General features: G+C 35.4%; 1 protein-coding gene across 1 annotated transcript in view; it reads right to left on the bottom strand.

Moving 5' to 3' along the window:
- Nucleotides 1-39: 39 nt before the first annotated feature.
- The window catches only part of LOC122229273 (OX-2 membrane glycoprotein-like), a 42,813-nt gene continuing 22,756 nt past the window's right edge, over nt 40-20,096 (bottom strand). Inside the window, exons 3-7 of the mRNA XM_042954349.1 lie at nt 15,581-15,919; nt 14,580-14,879; nt 14,108-14,199; nt 6,490-6,573; nt 40-147 (exon numbers count right to left, since the gene is read on the bottom strand). Of these exons, the coding sequence (XP_042810283.1) occupies nt 14,198-14,199; nt 14,580-14,879; nt 15,581-15,919 (641 nt within the window). The 3' untranslated portion in view covers nt 40-147; nt 6,490-6,573; nt 14,108-14,197. The remainder of the gene's footprint in view (nt 148-6,489; nt 6,574-14,107; nt 14,200-14,579; nt 14,880-15,580; nt 15,920-20,096) is intronic.

Below are 20,096 nucleotides of genomic sequence, written 5' to 3'. Positions count from 1 at the left end.
CAAGCAATCAATGTATCTAGTATCAAATTATATATTCAAGCAACCAATTCTGTAATGATCTCTTCTTTCATGATGTGATTTTTTTTTTTCCACTTGAGTTAATGATGAGGAGTCTTCTTATTTTAACACATTCCAGAGTTCTTGGCTCTTAGGGAGAGAGAGAGAAATCAATGAACTGTTCATCTTCTGAAGCCTTTATGTTTTCCTAGGACCACCCTTTGACAAGGTGCTGGGAAAAAGCTTTTACTTAAGCATCCATGTGGCTGTAAATCTGAGGGCTGTAAATAATAACATAATGACTGGATTTTTCCAGACAAACAGAAAGATATATAGAAAGGATAAATAATTCATAAAAATTGATGAATTGCCCCCATAAAGCAAATTCCCCCAACTTGTATCCCTATATAAAATAATTGAATAATTCAAACCTACATGGAAGGAGGAAAGGAGATCATGGGAGGTAGGTGAGAATTATGGCAAGTTGTATATGTTTAAGAAATTGACATTATAAAATAAATACAAGTATTGTCCTTAGTAAGTTAGGAAAGAACATCAGAAGACTAAGCATGAAATATAACTCAAAGTAACAAAAGAATATTTAACCCAATGACAGACAGTATGGGAGAAAAAAAGACTATCACTAAAGTAAAATATAAATTTAAAAATAAAATGGAAAAAATGTCCTATTATATATATCAGTAACTGCAACATATACAACTAGGTTAAAAACACAAAAGATAGAAACTTAGGACACAGAAGAGTGAATGAGGGGAAAAAAATCCCTGCCATTATGAAGCATAAATATTGCTTTAAAAGTTCTTTGGAAAAGAAGAAATGTGCTTACATAAAATTAACATTTTGCAAAAAAAGGGAAATATGACATTTAAAATTCTTGGACAGGGGTGCCTGGGTGACTCAGTGTCAGTTGAGCATCTGACTCTTGATTTCAGCTTAGGTCATGATCCCAAGGTCATGGATTGAGTTCTGTGTTGGGCTCTGCTCTGACAGTGGAGCCTGCTGATAAAACTAAAGACAAAAATCAATTAGAAGGAACAAAATTGAATGAACAAAAAAAGGGCTTTCGTCTAGAAATTAATTGAACAAATCTGTGGCAAAAATTGCTAAGAAAATTAAAAATAAAAAAGAAACAATATAGAATGAAAAATGAGAACTAGCATTGATATAACAAATAGAAAAAAATAAGACAATATTATGAACATTCATATCAATTCGAAAACACAAAATGGGCAAAATTCTGAAAGTGCCAAATTGGTCACAAAAAATTTAATAACTGACACTTTAACAATATTAAGGCTTCCAGTACATGAATTTGGGATATTGTCCCATTTGCTGTGTCTTGTCTAATTTTGTTAATTAATGTTTTTTTAATTAATTTATTTTTAGTAATCTCTACACCCAACGTGGGTCTCAAACTCACGATGAGATCAAGAGTCGCATGGTCTTCTGAGTGAGCCAGCCAGACACCCCTCATTAATGTTTTATAGTTATCAGTATACAAGTCTTTTACCTCCTTTGTTAGTTTTATTCCTAAGTATTTTATTTCTTTTGGTGTTACTGTAAATGGAATTGCTTTTCCTAATTTCCTTTTTAGACAGTTCATTGTTAGTGTAGAAACACAACTGATTTTTGTATGTTGGTTTTTTTATATTGTAACTTTCCTGAATTCATTTATATATTCTAAGTTTTTTATGGCGTCTTTGGGATTTTGTATATATAAGATCATGGCATCTGCAAACAAGTACAGTTTTACCTCTTCCTTACTGATTTCTAAGCTTTTTGTTTTTTTCTTCCTGATTAATTCCTCTGGCTAAGACTTCCAGTACTATGTTAGATACAAGTGTTAAGAGTGTGCACTCATGCTTTGTTCCTGATCATAGAGGTCAAGCTTTCAGTGTTTCACTGTTGAGGGTGTTGTTAGCTATGGTTTTTTCAAATATGACATTTATTATGTTGAGATACTTTCCTTCTATTCCTACTTTGTTCAAAATTTTCATCATGAAAGTATCTTGAATTTTTTCAAATGCTTTTTTTACATGTATTGAGATGATCATGTGACTTTTATCCTTTATTGCGTTAATATGGTGTATCACATTAATTAATTTGCAGATGTTGAATTATCCTTGCATCCCAGAGATAAATCCCACTTGGTCATGGTGTGTGTGCCTTTTAATATGCTGCTGGATTCAGTTTGCTAGTATTTTGTTAAAGATTTTTGCATCTATATTTGTAGGAATATTGGCTGAGAGTTTTGTTTTTGTTTTTGTTTTGTTTTTGTTTTCTTGTGATGTCTTTGGCTTTGGTATCAAGGTACCCTTGGCTTCAACAAATGAGTTGGGAAGTGTTCCCTCCCCTTCAATTGTTTAAAGGAGTTTGAGAAGCATTGACATTAACTCTTGTTTAAATTTTTTTTTTAATATTGTCTTTATTTTTGAGAGAGAGAGACAGAGCACGAGCAGGGGAGGGGCCAAGAGAGAGAGGGAGACACAGAATCTAAAACAGGCTGCAGGCTCTGAGGAGTTAGCACAGAGCCTGAAGCGGGAACAGTGAGATCGTGACCTGAGCTGAAGTCGGATGCATAACTGACTGAGCCACCCAGGCGCCCCAACTCTTGTTTAAGTGTTGGTTGAATTCACTAGTGAAGCCAAATAGTCCTGGCCTTTTCTCTGTTGAAAGTTTTTGATTTCTGATTTACTCTCCATACTAGATATAGGTCTGTTCAGACTTTTCTACTTCTTCAAGATTTCATCATGGTGGTTATTGTGTTTCTAGGAATGTATCCATTTCTCAATTTCAGTCACATCATCTGGCCTAATGAGTTGCTAAAACGAGTTTTCATTTTATTTAGGGCATGCTTCCAGGTGTGTTTTTAAATTAATCAGTGCTAGTGATAAAAGACAACCTGACCTCTGGTAAAAAAATAGTTTCAAACCATGTGACTGATAAGAGGTTAATCTCCAAAGCACATAAAGAACTGCAACTCAATAGCAAAAAAACCCCAATAACCCAGCTGAAAAAAAAATAGACTAAGGATTTGAAATCTGCACAGATATTTCTCAAAGAAGATATAAATGGCCAACAGGCATGTGAAGAAGTGCTCAATGTCGTTAATTGTCAGGGAAATGCAAATCAGTACCTCAGTGAGATATTATTTGACACATGCCAGGATGGCTGTTATCAAGATAATGAGACAGGAAAGTGGGGAAAATGGCAGCATAGAAGGATTTTGAGTTCACCTCCTCCCATGAGCTCACCAAGGCAACAAGTACATGTAATACAGCTCTCTCTGAAAAAAACTTGGGCCTGGTGAACGGATTTTTCACAGCTGAAGACATAAATAGAAGTCCCAGTGAGAAGGGTAGGAAGGGCAGAGATGCAGCCAGGAACCAAACCTCCAACATGGTGACCTACAGGCAGAAGGGATATCACAGGTGCGGAGGTCCTCCCTGAGGAGCAAGGGGACCAAGACCCACATCAGGCACCACTGGCTCTGGGGACCTGAACAGGAAAGGGAACATAAAACCTCACAACATCTGGCCTTGAAAGTCATCAGGGCTTAACTCCAGGAGCTTTTGAAAACCAGAGGGGCTTAATTTGGGGAGATCCAGAGAGCCATAAGAAATTGAGACTCTCAAAGGGCCAGCACAGTATATCACTCCGTCTGAGACCCAGCACAGAAGCAGCCTCTTGGAAAGCACCTGGGCTATCCATGAAGGAGATTTACTGACCAAATTTAGGATATTTGTGAATTAATATTGTTAACATGTCATCTTCCACCTGTCAGAATGGCTAGTATCAAAAAATAAAACGAGTGTCAGAGAGGATATGGAGAAAAGAGAAACCTTATGCACTGTTGGTAGGAATGTAAACTGATGCAGCCACTGTGGAAAACAGTATGGAGGTTCCCCAAAAAATTAAAAATTAGAAATACTGTATGATTAAGTAATTCCACTTCTGGGTATTTACCCAAAGAGAATGGAAACACTAATTCAAAAAGATATATGCACCCCTGTGTTTATTGCTGCACTATTTACAATAACCAAGATATGGAATCAACTTAAGTATCCACCACTAAATGAATGGATAAAGAAGATGTGAGATATATACATTTTTCAGCCACAGGAAAGAATGAAATCTTGCCATTCACAACAACATGAATAGACCTAGAGGGTATTATGCCACGTGAAATAAGTCAGACAGAGAAAGACAAATATCATATGATTGCCGTTATATGTGGAATCTAAAAAACAAAACAAATCAACAAACCAACAAACCAATGAACCAACAAAAAGCAGAAAGACTCATAAATACTGAGAACAAACTAGTGGTTACCGGAGGGGAAGAAGGTGGGGAAATGGACAAAATAGATGAAGGGAATTACGAAGTACAAACTTCCAGTTATAAAATAATTAAGTCACAGGGATGAAAAGTACAGCATAGGGAATAGGGTAAATAATATGGTAATAACTTTGTATCATGCCAGATAGTAACTACATTTATTGTGGTGAGCATATGTAACATATATAATTATCAAATCACTATGTTGTACACTTGAAACTAATATATAATATTGTATGTTAACTTACTTCAATTAAAACAACTTGCTAATAACTAGAAAGAAACAAAAAAAAAAAACCAAAACTAATAAAACAAGAAACAAAAGACAGCATAGGTTGATGAGGATGTGTAGAAATTGAAACCCTTGCTTGCTATTGGTGGAGTTGCAAAATGGTACAGCCAATGTGGAAAACAGTATGGAGATTTCTTTAAAAATTAAAAATAGGGGCACTTGGGTGGCTCAGTCGGTTAAGCAACCAACTCTTGATTTCAGCTCAGGTCATGATCTCATGGTTGTAAGATCGAGCCCCGTGTTGGGCTCCATACCCACAGAGGGAAAAAGATTTTTTCTCTCTCCCCCTCTTCCGCAACCCCTCCCCACCTCTCAAAAAATAAAAATAAAAGTACATATGATGCAATCCCACTTTTGGGTATTTATGGAAAAGAAGTGAAATCAGAATCTCAAAGAGATATTAGTACTTCCATGTTCCTTGTGGCACTGTGCACAACAGCCAAGATGTAGAAACAACCTAAATGTTGATCAACAGATGAATGGATAAAGAAAATATGGTACACACAAACAACAGAATACTACTCAACTTAAAAAAAAAGGAAATTCTGTGGATAAAAAAGATGTGGTATATATACACAATGGAGTATTACTTGGCAATCAAAAAGAATGAAATCTTGCCATTTGCAACTACGTGGATGGAACTGGAGGGTATTATGCTAAGTGAAATTAGTCAGAGAAAGACAAAAATCACATGACTTCACTCATATGAGGACTTTAAGAGACAAAACAGATGAACATAAGGGAAGGGAAACAAAAAGAATATAAAAACAGGGAGGGACAAAACAGAAGAGACACATAAATACAGAGAACAAACTGAGGGTTACTGGAGGGGTTGTGGGAGGGGGGATGAGCTAAATGGGTAAGGGACACTAAGGAATCCACTCCTTAAATCATTGTTGGACTATATGCTAACTAATTTGGATGTAAATTAAAAAAAGTAAAATTAAAAAAATAAAATTAAATAAAAAGAAGGAAATTCTGGGTGCCTGGGTGGCTCAGGTCATGATCTCATAGTTTGTGAGTTTGAACTCTGATAACAGTGCAGAGTCTTGCTTCAGATCCTCTGTCTCCCTCTCTCTCTGCCCCTCCCCAGCTTGTGTGTGTGCATGCTCTTTCTCTTAAAATAAATAAACATTTAAAAAAATAAGTAGATAAATAAAAATCTAAACATAAAATAGAAAAATATGAAGCCAATAAATATGATCATATTTTTGTGAATTTAGGTGGATAATGACTTCTTAAATAATTCCCCAAACTCAAACTGTTAGGTGAAAATTGATGAATTTAACAACATTAAAGCATTAAATATTTCTGTTCTTTTAATGATGTAACTGAGATACAGTGGTGCCAAATAGGGAGAAGTAATCAATGTCTAGTATGCAAAGAATCTAAAATATAAAGAATTTCTGCAAATATAGACAAACAACCAGGAATTGCATGAAGATGTAGACAAGAACCTCACAGAAGGGGAAACCTGAATGTCTAACAAATACATGAAGACATGCTCATACTTACTAATAATCAGAAAACACACACACACACACACACACACACACACACACACACAATCACACAAATCAAAGAAACCATTCAATTGGTGTTGATTGGAGGGATCCTGAATCAGGAGATGAATAGGAACATTCAAAGTCATTAACATTAATACAATTTCACTTGAACCCACTAGTTCATGCAACTGGATTATATAAACAAATCTTTGTTTCCATTTATTTTTTAAATGATAATTGTTGCTACCAAATGGATGATTTAATATGGAAGGTTAAGTCTTAAATCTGAAGTATACACAGTGACAGCAAAAATCACACACCTGCCAATTTAATTACCTGTGAGCAGGAAAAAACCGGGTTACTAAGGACTCCACCTCAGGATGTCTCAGCTGGGGTGTGGTTTCAGGCACATTCTCTGACCTACAGGTATGATGACATTGATATATTCATTAGAAGAATACAGTCCAAACACTCCCCCTAATGGCAGTATCTCGTGAGAGTATGCTATGAATTTTTTTAAAAAAAAGCAAAAAAAAAGGGAGATTCAGATCTCTTTAGAGATTGATCAAAATATCTTTTCAATGCTGAGTTCAGCATAAATATAATCCATTAACAGAACTTGCAGGTTATTTCCACTCTATTGTAGTGGAGTCATAACTTAGGATTTGTCCTGTTAAAGAGCATACCTTCTACTCTCCCAAATTTGTACCTCTGGTCCTTATCTGCTCTATAAATTCCAGATTCATATATAGAGATAATTGACATATTCTCTTGGATGTCAAATAAGCATGTAAAAACAAATATGTTCAAAATAGAACTCTTGATCCTCCCTCCAAATTTGTTCTTCCTCTAATAATTCCCCATTTGTAAAAGGTTTCTTCACTCCATGGCAAAACATTTAGAATCATCAAGATAATTTCCCCCATTTACCCTTTATCCACATCTTCTCCAGCAGCAAATCTTGTCATCCTAAACCTATCCCTAATTCCCTCAACTCCCACTGCTACCAACCTAGTCCAGACCACTGTTGATTCCCATTTTGACTATGGCAATCACCTCTTTTAAAAACCTCCTTTCATTCATTCTTGAAGCCTAAAAACTGTTCACATTCAGCCTTTTTCACCACTCAGTGGGTCCCCTCCCACCAGTCACCTGAAGTCCATATGCTCTGTCCTGTCAAAATCTGTCCTCAAGAAAGAATCTTAAACTCAATTTACCATAGCATAAATTACTAACAGCCTACCTTTGTAACAATCCCAAGTAGGGTGTCATTTTAATAAGAATAAACCCTTGACTGCAAGAATTATTAAATATAGGTAAAAGAGTTTTCCATCATCATTCTTTCCATGATGAATTTTTCCATGAAAAAAAATTTTTTTTAGATTTAAAACTAGACCTATTTTACCCACATTCCCTATCATAGACAGGGAGTAATATAACTTACTTTTTCTTTCTCTGAACAAGATGGAAAATGATAAATACAATACATAGAAAAATTATGAATGAACCAAATGCATACAACAAAATATAAGGAGAACCAGAAGTACCTGAAAGACATAAGCAGAAACATATTCTTTGTGACTATATGTCATTTCTATACATGGTACTTTATTTTTTTTTTTCAACATTTATTTATTTTTGGGACAGAGAGAGACAGAGCATGAACGGGGGAGGAGCAGAGAGAGAGGGAGACACAGAATCGGAAACAGGCTCCAGGCTCTGAGCCATCAGCCCAGAGCCTGACGCGGGGCTCGAACTCACGGACTGCGAGATCGTGACCTGGCTGAAGTCGGACGCCCAACCGACTGCGCCACCCAGGCGCCCCTATACATGGTACTTTAAATCTTCAATGCTCTTTTGATTTACCATTGCTTTGTTGATAATCAAATTGATACTTTAATATTATTGTACCATATTCAATTTTGTAAAAGAATATACTAACGCATTTTCAAATTGAAGACAGATAATATTTAATACCATTTTACCACACTCAAGAATAAGAAAAAAAGATATAACCACCAAAAGAACAATCACAAGAAAATGTTTAAGAAAAATATAATGTAGTCACAATGAAATATTATTCAATTATTAAAATGTATCTGCAAAAGCCCCAGAAAATAAATTTATAATGATAATTGATACTTAAGACTAATGTGTTAAGCAATGTGATAAGCATCTTATAAGGATTATTTACATTAACCAGGGGAGTACATTATTAGATACAGATGGGAAAATAGAGGCTCTGAGATGTTAAGAAAATTGGCCAAAGATACATAGTGATTAAGTGGCAAAATTGGGAAGCAAGTTCAGTATTGTCTGATTCCAGAGCCTGCAGTCTTATGAAAAAGAATATTGTAAAACTTTGAGTATCAACACTTTTTTTACATTTTCTTCCAAGATTTTATTTAAATTCAAGTTAGTTAACATATGGTATAGTATTGGTTTCAGGAGTAGAATTTGGTGATTCATCACTTATATATAGCACCCAGTGCTCATCACAAGTACCCTCCTTAATGCCCACCAGCCATTTAGCTCATCACCCCACTAACTGCCCCTCTAGGAACCTTCAGCTTGTTCTCTTTTTAACACTCTCTTGTGGTTTGCCGCCCTCTCTGTTTTTCTTATTTTATTTTTCCTTCCCTTCCCCTATGTTCATCTGTTTTGTTTCTTAAATACCACATATGTGTGAAATCATATGGTGTTTGTCTTTCTCTGATCGACTTTTTTCATTTAGCATAACACACTCTAGTTCCATCCGCATTGATACAAATGGCAAGATTTCATTCTTTTTGATGGCTGAGTAATATTCCTTTGTGTATATATTTATCACATCTTCTTTATCCATTCATCTGTTGATGGATACTTGGACTCTTTCCATAATTTGGCTATTGTTGATAGCGCTGCTGTAAACAATGGGGCATGTGCCCCTTCAAATCAGCATTTTGGTTTCCTTTGGATAAAGACCTAGCAGTGCAATTGCTGGGTCACAGGGTAGATCTATTTTTAATTTTTGAGGAACTTCCCCACTGTTTTCCAGAGTGGCTGCACCAGTTTGCAATCCTACCAACAGTGTAAGAGGGTTTCCCTTTCTCTGCATCTTTGCCAACATCTGTTGATTCCTGAGTTGTTAATGTTAGCCATTCTGACAGGTGTGAGGTGGTATCTCATTGTGGTTTTGATTTGTATTTACCTGATGATGAGTGATGTTGAGCATTTTTTTATGTGTCTGTTAGGCATTTGTATACCTCCTTTGGAGAAATGTCTGTTCATGCATGTCTTCTGACCATTTCTTAACTGGATTAGCTGTTTTTTGAGTGTTGGGTTGGATAAATTCTTTTTTTTTAAGTTTTTTAAAATGCATTTTTAGAGAAAAAGAGCACAAGTAGGGGAGGGGCAGATAGAGAGGGAGTGAGAGAATCCAGTCTCACAAACCATGAGACCATGACCTGAGCCAAAATCAAGAGCCTGACACCTAACCAACTGAGCCACCCCGGTGCCCTATCAACACTCTTTATAGTAACTATTTTGGCCACAGTATTCCTAAATTGTATTACAAATCCACTTCTTTTTTTTTTTTTTTTTTTTTTTAACGTTTATTTATTTTTGAGACAGAGAGAAACAGAGCATGAATGGGGGAGGGTCAGAGAGAGAGGGAGACACAGAATCCGAAAAAAGCTCCAGGCTCTGAGCGGTCAGCACAGAGCCCGATGTGGGGCTCAAACTCATGGACCGCAAGATTATGCAGTCAGCACAGAGCCTGACGCGGGGCTCAAACTGATGGACCGCAAGATCATGACCTGAGCCGAAGTCGGACGCTTAACTGACTGAGCCACCCAGGCGCCCCTTACAAATCCACTTCTATCTGTGTATAGATATGTATATTCTATCTTCTGAATATAATTACATTTTTCATTACAACTTAAATTTAACCGAAGATCATCATGATTATCAATGCTAGTTCTTAGATATAATATAAAAATGAACCAATACACTTTGTGGATGGACCTTGTGAGGAAATTGTGCTTACAGTAAATGACATGAATTATTGTGCATTTTGCATTCTTAGGTCTGCTTGTGGTAGAGTTTTTGAGTCCTTTTTTCGAGAAATTTTTGTTAGCGATTACTTCTTCGTTGATACTGTTAGGAAAATCCATGTGAGAAACTCTGTGCTATTTATTTTTGACTGTTCAGATGTCACTTGGTCTCAGGTTCTAGTTTTAACTATATTCTTTTTCAATGAGATACTACATAGCTCATTCAAACTGGGCAAAGAAGGTTGAATGGGCATAAAATGTGAATACAGCCCTGAAATTGGCACTAAAATGTGAACACAGCACTAAAGTCAGCAATAATAAAGCATGGGGAAAAAAGGCTTTCTATGAGATTTCAGTAAAACCAGAAATTTATAGGGGGCACCTGGGTGGCTTAGTCGGTTGCAGGTCCAACTCTTGATTTCAGCTCAGGTCATGATCCCAGGATTGTGGGATCGAGCCCCCACATCATGCTCAGTGCGGAGCTTGCTTGAGATTCTCTCCCTCTTTCCCTCTGCCCCTCTCCTGATGACATGCTTTCTCTCTCTCTAAAAAAAAAAAAAAAAAAAAAAAATCAGGAATTTATATCCCTACTATTTGTTGCAAAGCTAAGCAAGGAAGAATTATCTTCTGAATTGACAAGTTACTTCTTTACAGACATTTGCATTTTAGTGAGAAGTGAAATTAACCATAATAATCCAGCCAATAGATTGATGAGAGATATATACATATGCTATTCAATGGGCATGTTCCAATCTCATGATTTAAGGAATTTTTACAGGAAAGAGGACCTGATTAACTTCAGCTTCAAGAAACACATGTAACAAAAATATTTACCTCTACCCTTCCTAAGACTCCATTAAAATTATAGTAACAAAAATACTGATTCAGTGAAAAACAGCAGACAGAAGAATGATCTTCATTGGCAAGAGATTTAAACAAATTTACAACAGATGTGAAGTGGATAGAGGAATGGCCTCTGAAGGTGCAGGGTGAGAGAAGCTGCAGGCTCATGTATGCACAGAACAGACTACACCTGCAGAGAGAGCCCCACAGAAACTGGACAGCATTAGAACTCAGATGACAAAAGAAGGAGGGATTAATCACATAATGAAACTTACACTCAAAAGCACCCATTTCCATATCCGAAAGTTCGGTTCTGGACAGCCAGGTGCTCTGATCCTTCAGGAAGAAGAAGAAGAAGAAGAAGAAGAAGAAGAAGAAGAAGAAGAAGAAGAAGAAGAAGAAGAAGAAGAAGAAGAGGAAGAAGAAGAAGAAGAAGAAGGAGGAGGAGGAGGAGGAGGAGGAGGAGGAGGAGGAGGAGGACAAGGGGAAGAGGAAGAACGAAGAGTTAAGTAATTCATTGAATATAATGAATATATACTAGGAATACTTAGGGTAGGGGGTCAGACACCTTGAGTATAGGCCCCTCCATTCTGGCTTTTAGAGTCTTCTGCTGCCTCCTTTCTACAAACAAAAGTCTGTCTCTTTACAAGATGTAAAAAAAACACACAAAAAATCTGTAAAGCTGCAGTCAGGGCTCATCAGAGTTTGAATAAAACCTGTAATCAAAGTGAGAAAGATTGAGTAAAGGAAGCATAAATAAAATTAAAATGATGGTAGTGTCCCAAGGGTGGGCAGTGGAGGAGATAATTAAAGAAACAGAAGATAATTACAAGATTTGACAAGATATTACTTTCTTAAAGCAGGAAGAGAAGGGTATGAAAAAATTAAATCAACTTTAATTTATAAAATTAATCTTTAATTATAAAAGCAATTCAAAATTATAAGCCTGATTGTCAAAAAAAGAAAAACTTGAATGAAAAAATTTAAAGATATTTAAGTCTCCCAGATACTATGAAGGGAAGAAAAGACATATTTTTTAAAAGATGAAAATAAGATTCAATGTAAATGTTTTCATGCCCAGTTAATTGAAGTTTATAAAAAGAGAATAAATTAAGTGAACAGGTGGAAATTTTTCAAAGAAAGGAGAGAATATTCAGGGTCTTTTAAAGATTTGAGTCTCCAAATTGAATGAACTCACCAAATGCCAATTACATTAAAGAACTATAAATAAAATACTCTAAAAATAGTAGTAGAAAGTTTCAGAGCTCTAAGGATAATGAGAAGGTTATCATTACCAAAGAGAAGATATGGTAATATTTACTATTACAATTTTCTGATTGACATTTGACTTTTCATCAATCACAATGGACGATCAAAGACAATGGAGGACTACTTTGCAAATTCTGAGGGCAAAAGAGTTGTTAAACTAAAGTTGTGTAACAAGCAAACTATCAATCACATGAAACAGCATTGTAAGACCATAGGAGACACCCTGTGGCCTGTTAGCACGACTATCAGAATCACTAGGGAAATTTCCCACTGTTCTAATTCCACAGCACTGAGGCGACTTTGCTTTAACCAGGTTGTGTTAACCTGGGGGAGTGAGGCATGAAAATGATGGAAGGATAATTTATGTTGGCCTGAGTGTGTTATATTTTGTAGTAGTTTCATTTTGTGCTGGCTATTACCTTGTACTTTATTTAGGTTAGTCTACAGATTGTTTAATTCAGAGATTAATGAGACATCCTAGGTTCAAATGAGGTTATGTTTAGCCCATCTGTACTATGTAGTAGGCTACTTATTCCAATAGTCCAGTAGCTGGTTATGTACCCCAAATTGTTAAACTTCCAAAAAATGTGATGTGTCCTTCACTCATTCAAATTTTATGTACCAATATCATTGATGGCAAGTGATGCTTTTTGTTCTTGAATGAATGTGACAAATTATGGACAAATTTTATCCTCCCCACTTCCTGAGTTTACATTTTTCCAAAAGTGATGAAGGACATTAACTAAAGAACCTTAGGAAACACAAGCAAGACAAGAACCTTAGGAAAACACAAGCAAGACAAATACAAAGGATGTGACACCAAAGCATTAATAATAAAACTGACATAAAACAAATACAAGGAGAAAATCTTAAAAGCCGCCAGGATGAAAGGGAGATACATTTCAAAGGACCAGCAATAAAATTGATATATATCTTTTCAACAAAAGTAATGAAAGTCTGAAGCCAATAAAATACCATTGTCAAGGTGATGAAAAATACGAAATAACTATCAAACTGGAATCAGAAATCCTGTAAAAATGTTCTTCAAAAGTTAAAACATTTTATGACCAAAAATATTAAAATAATTGGCCATCTATAATTTTCCACTATGAAAAAAACAAAAAAGAATTCTTTAGGCAGAAAGAAAAGTGTGAACATGGACAAAGAAATAAAAAACAATGGAAAGGATAAATATAAAGAATATTATTATAAATAACAGGAACAAAAACGATAACATATTTTGGCATTTAAACATATATAAAGAATTAAAATGTACAAAATATGCGCCCGAAATTAATATAGCATTGTTTGTCAACTATACTCAAATAAATAAATAAATAAATAAATAAATAAAATGCACAAACAAATAGCACAAGGAGTGGGCATTCATATAAGCCCATTGCATTATCTGAAAAGTAGTAAAAATAGTAAATTATATTAGACTTTAATAAGTCAAGATATGTATGTTGCAGTCTCCAAGACAACCCTTAAAGAGGTGTGCAGGAATGTATAGTTAACAAACTAATAGAAGAGGTAAATGAAACAAAAATAAATAATCCAAAAGAATTCAGGGAGAGAAAGGATTATAAAACAGGTCAGAAAATAGAAAACAAATAATAAGGCGGTAAATGAAAACCTAAATATATCAGATTTACACTTAATGTATAGAGACAAAATGGTTTCATGTTGAAAGATTATGCAGGTGAAATATAAAAACAATTATTTAAATTTTGTAGGCAATTATATTATATAAATACAGAACATAAATATATTGAAATTATTATTTAAAGTTTTAAGAAAAATCATACCTTGTTTAACTACGGCTTTGAAACAGAGGGTACAATTGACAGAGCTTGGGTGGAAGACAGGCAAGGAGAAACGGGCAGCTGAGAGAGACTTTCTATGGTGGATGAAACAAAAAATAGGTTTTACCATGCTGCTGACGGCTGCAGAGGTAAGCGGTAAGAGAACTATATTGGGAAGAAAGGAACCATATTGGGAGGAGGAAAGGTTGAAGGAGGTATGAGTGAACCTAGTCTTCACTGCCTGTGGCAGAAATTCAGTGGAAAGCAGTTAAGGGAGATCAATGAAAACTTTGCCCTTTAAGAACAGTTACCATTGGAGACAGAACTGGGGTAGAGAACATTTGCATTGCCTGATTCTTTTAACCATGCAGGAGTACCACAAAGACTTAACATTTCTAAAAATAGATGAGTACACAAACACTTCTGGTATGAATTTTTAAAACATTTCCCCTTGTTGATTATTATTTCTACTTACATTCTTGTTTGACTGACAGAGGAACAATCTTCTCTTCATTCCTTAGAGGATGATCCATGTGCACAATCAGGTGTTGGAGACTTAGGGATCTCACAGTCTCCAAGGAGACATTGTACATTTTCGTGATAGTCACTGTGCCATTTGGGTTCTGAGCAAGGTATTCCTCTGGTGGATTAATCAAGACTTTTGATGGGAAAAGAGATATTTGAGGAACAGGTTTTCCCACAGCTGAGTAAGTAAAACTAAGAAAATCTTCAGAGTCAAAGTTCGACTGGAGCTCAGTTTTTATTTCAGATACAGCTGAGACAAAAAAGGAGACACAAAATTAAATATAAAAATATGTCACACAAGATTTCTGAAGTGTTAAAGATGAACTTCCCCAAATTTTTATATGACAGTGAAATGTTGTAAACATGTCCCTCTCAGATACCTCTCCTCACATTTTGCAAAACTTCACAATTTCATCTCTTATACCCACTATTCCAATTTAAGAGGAACAGTTGGTATCTTCACTTTCATTCAACCTTAAAATTACATTCTATAAATCTCCAACACTTTCAAGTTATAGCAAAATAATGAGGGGACACTATGTCACTATCACTATTCCTTCAACATTTTGTTAATTTGTTAGTAAATTTTTATTCTCTAAGTCTTCTTTCCTCTTTTTTTTTTCTCTCTACTCTCTCTTTTTCTTTTCCTCTCTTTCCCAGTGAAAATTCTGATGTCATTTATGACTTTTATCTACTGGATTAAAATCAATGCAGTGTAAAATTTAGATGAGAGGTCAGAAGACCTAAATGTTATGCCTGGTCAGGAACCATGTGGAAATCAGAAAGTCATGTAGCCATCATTGGCTTCCACTTTTTTTCTTCTGTATAACAAAAGACTGGTTATGGATGGCCTCTATAATAGTCTTTCCTTCTCTAATATTCTTTCTCTGGACCTTAAACTTCAAAGCTCACATCTCCTTGATTTTGACTCTACATAAAACATTTACATACCTATAATGTTAAGGCAAATTTGTCCACTATGGCTGCCTTGCGGGAACACATTAAATAGACATTTGTAGCAGGCTTCATCTTCAAATGTTACTTCACGGATAGTTATGAATGAGGAATTGGGTTCGATGACCTCACAGTGCAGCCGATCTCTGTATGGTGGAAGAATATTTTCTCCATATATATTGCTATATGTGCCAATATTTTGTCGCAAAGAACCTTGGATCTTCTGCCAGGTAATTTGCACAACATCTGCTGGAGTTGTCAAATTGCAGAAAATCGTCACATTTTCTCCAAATACAGCTGTCTCATTATTTTTGTATTTTATTCTATGTGGAGAATCTGAAAATAAAGCCCAGTATAAATTAAGAGAAATGTACTTTCATACTACCTTGGAGACTATCCCTATCATAGCACTCCCTTATCTCTCTGTTTTACAATTATCTTTTTATTTGTGTCTTTCCCCATTAGAAAATGAGCTTTCTTATCTTCTTCACCATTGATAGGTAGTTTCTAAAAGTGTTTCTGACATATACTACCTATTGACAAATATTTATTGAAGGCAAAACTTGAAACATAAATTACCAACACAAGTAATGGTAATTTTGATGAATCTCTGGAGGTTGAGGGTGAACTAGCTTGAGGGTGACAAACTCCTCAGGGCTCCAGTATTAGGGAGGACCTAAAATTCATAGTTTCCACCAGCATGAACCTAGCCAGTTTCTCGCAGTGAAGAGCCAGGAAAACTCACTTCATATCTTTGGCAAAGGAAGGAGAAAGTAATCATGTTGAAATAAGCCCAGTGCATTTTCCATAAAAATTTCCCCTTCTCCAGGGGAAAAGACTTTATCAGACCTTATCTCACATGGGTGGAAGGACAATGACCCAGATCTGGTTCCCTTTAGTTTTCCTATCTTATCTAAGGTGGGGAAGGCAGGGGGAAAAGGTACAAAAACTTGTGAAGTCACAGCCAAGGGTCATAGGCCTACCAAGAGTGAAATTTAAACATAAGATTTTAAAATACTTACTTCCTTAAGTCTTCCCCACCACAGCAGTAGGGTTCCAATATAATGACAGTGGATTACAGTTGAAATGGTTGTAACGCTCAGACTTCAATCATCAATAGGAGAGACAAAAACAAAGAAACTACAAGAATTTGAAACCCTTGATACCTTAACCTATAGTAAACAGTAAACACAACCCAACTCCCTGTCAGAGTAACATAAAACCCAAGTTAAAGCTCTATTTACCTTAGTTCTTATCTGACATGTCATGTCTGGATTAAAAAAAAAAAAAAAAAAAAGTTGTAAGGCATGCTAAAAGCCCAGAATAAAAGTTATCGGAAAAGACAAAGCAAGTATCCAAGCCAGACTCAAATACAGTACAGATTTTGTAATTATCAGACAGAAAATTAAAGTCAACTATGATTAATATAGTAACGACTCATGGAAAAGTTTGACACGTGCAAAAACATATGGATAATGTAAGCATAGATACGGAAATGCTAAAAAGAATAAAGAGAAAATGCCAAAGACATTACAAGAAAATAAAACTACAGACCAATATCTCTTATAAACATATATGCAAAAATTCTAAACAAGTTGAATCTAAAAAAGTATTAAAAAAATAAACTCCATGATCAAGTGAGATTTATCCCATGTATACAAAGCTGGTTCAACACTTGAAAATCAACTAATGCAATTTATTACCTCAACAGACTAAAATAGAAAAGTCACAAGATCCTATTAACAGATTTAGAAAAAGTATTTGATAAAATCCATCACCAATTCATAATAAAACCTCACAGTAAACTAGGAATAGAGGGTAACTTCCTTCACCTGAGAAAGAACATCTTCAAAAAAAAAAAAAAAAAAAAGAATACCTACAAAAACCCTACAGCTAGTATCACACTTTAATAGTGTAAAACTCAGGGCGCCTGGGTGGCACAAGTCGGTTAAGCATCCGACTTCAGCCAGGTCACGATCTCGCGGTCCATGAGTTCGAGCCCCACTTCAGGCTCTGGGCTGATGGCTCGGAGCCTGGAGCCTGTTTCCGATTCTGTGTCTCCCTCTCTCTCTGCCCCTCCCCCGTTCATGCTCTGTCTCTCTCTGTCCCAAAAATAAATAAAAAAACGTTGAAAAAAAAAAATTAAAAAAAATAGTGTAAAACTCAAAGCTTTCCCATTAAGATCAGGTACAAGGCAGGGATGCCCCCTCTCACCACTCCTTTCCAACACATACTGAAAGCTCTTCCTAATGCAATAAGGCAAGAAAAATAAATAAAAGGTATGCAGATTGGGAAGGAATACATAAAACTGTCTTTGTTCATAAATGACATGATCATCTATGTAGAAAAGCAAAAAGAAGCAACAAAGAAACTCCTGGAACTAATAAGCAATTATAACAAAGTTGTAGGATCACACAATATACAAAAGTCAATCGCTTTCCTGTATATCAACAATGAGCAAGTGGAACTTGAAATTAAAAACATAATACCATTTACATAAGCAGCTCCCAAATGAAATACTTAGTTATAAATCTAACAAAATAAGTACAAGATCTATATGAGGGAAATTATAAAACTCTGATGAGCAAATCAGGAAAGAACTAAATAAATGAGAAATATTCCATGTTCGTGAATAGGCAGACTCAATATTGTCAAGATATCAGTTCGTCCCAACCTGATCTGTAGATTCAATGCAATCCCAATTAAAATCTTAACAAGTTATTTACAGACATTGACAAACTGATTCTAAAGTTTATAAAGAGAAGTAGAAGACCCAGAATAGCCAACATAATATGGAAGGACAACAAAGTTTGAGGGCTAACACTATTCAACTTAAAAACTTACTATAACTAGAGTAATCAATACTCTGTGGAATTGGCAAAAAAAAAAAAAAAAAAAAATAGATCAATGGAACAGAATAGAGAGTCCAGATATGGACTCACACACATAGAGTCAACTGATCTTTGGCAAAGGTGCAAAGAAATTCAACAGAGAAAGGATAGCCCTTTTCTTATTTTATTTTTTTATTACTTCTTTAATTAAACATTTTTAACGTTTATTTTTGAAAGAGAGCTTGTGCAAGCAGGGGAGGGTCAGAGAGAGAGAGGGAGACACAAAATCTGAAGCAGGCTCCAGGCTCTAAGCTGTCAGCACAGAGCCTGACACAGGACTCAAACTCATGAACCTCGAGATCATGACCTGAGCTGAAGTCGGACACTCAACCTACTGAGCCACCCAGGTACCCCAAGGATGGCCTTTTTGACAAATGATGCTGCTGGGACAGTTGGGTGTCTAATTAGTTTCCTAGGTCTGGCATAACAAAGTACCACAAACTTCATGACTTGAAACAATAGAAATTTATTTTTCACAGATCTAGAGGTCTGAAGTCCTAAATCAAGGTGTTTGGGATTCAGGTTTCACCCTAACCCAATGTGATTTCTTCCTGAAATCACCTTAATTGTATCTGCAAAGACCTTATTTCCAAATAAGATCATATTCTACATTCCAGATAGACAAGAATGGGGGTGGGAGCACTATTCAACCCACTACAACAGGCATATGCTTAAAAAAAATGAAGATAGACACCTAACTAACAAAAATTAACTCAACATGGATTATAGACCTAAATGAAAAATACAAAACTATAAAACTTAGAAGAAAACACAGGAGAAAATCTAGGTGACCCTGTGTTTGGTGATAAGTTATTAGATATAATACCAGAAGTATGATTCATAAATGAAAAAAAAATTGATGTTATACTTTATTATAATTAAAGACCTTTGCTTTGTGAAAGACAAAGTAAAGACAATATGACAACAAGCCACAGACTGCAAGAAAGTATTTGTAAAACACATACTTTGTCATAGTTCATTCAGGCTGTTAAAATTAAATACTACAGATTGGGTAGTTTATAAACAACAGAAATTTGTTTCTCACAGTTCTGGAGGTTGGAAATCCAAGATCAAGGGGGCAGCATGGTTGAGTAAGGGCTCTCTTCTGGGTCAGAGAATTCTTGTTGTGTCCTCACATGGTGGAAGGAACTAGGAAATTCTGTGGATTTTCATAATCTAATCCCATTTATGAGGGCTCCACACTCATGAGCTAATCACTTCCCAAAGGCCCCACCTACTCATACCATAACCGTTGAGTGTTAAAATTTTAACATATGAATTTTGAGGGGTCATAAAGATTCAGGCCATAGCGGACTTGTATCCAAATATACAAAAAAAAAAAAAAAAAAAAAACAAAAAAACAAAAAAACAATATGAAAGCAAACAATACAATGTAAAAACAGGCAAAAAATCCAAATGGACACCTCACCAAAAAAAGATATATAATTGGCAAATAAGCACATGAAAGGATGCACAAAATCTCTTGTTGTTAGAAAATTGCCAATTAAAATAATAATGAGCTTCCACGACACACCTATTAGAATGGTTAATATTTAAAATATGTATATACAATACTAAACGTCAGTGAGGGTATGGAGCAGCAGGAATTCTCATTCATTGTT

Source organism: Panthera leo, chromosome C2 (assembly GCF_018350215.1).
Source record: "Panthera leo isolate Ple1 chromosome C2, P.leo_Ple1_pat1.1, whole genome shotgun sequence".
In the NCBI taxonomy this organism is placed as follows: Eukaryota; Metazoa; Chordata; class Mammalia; order Carnivora; family Felidae; genus Panthera; species Panthera leo.
This window is presented reverse-complemented; position numbering and strand designations above follow the sequence as displayed.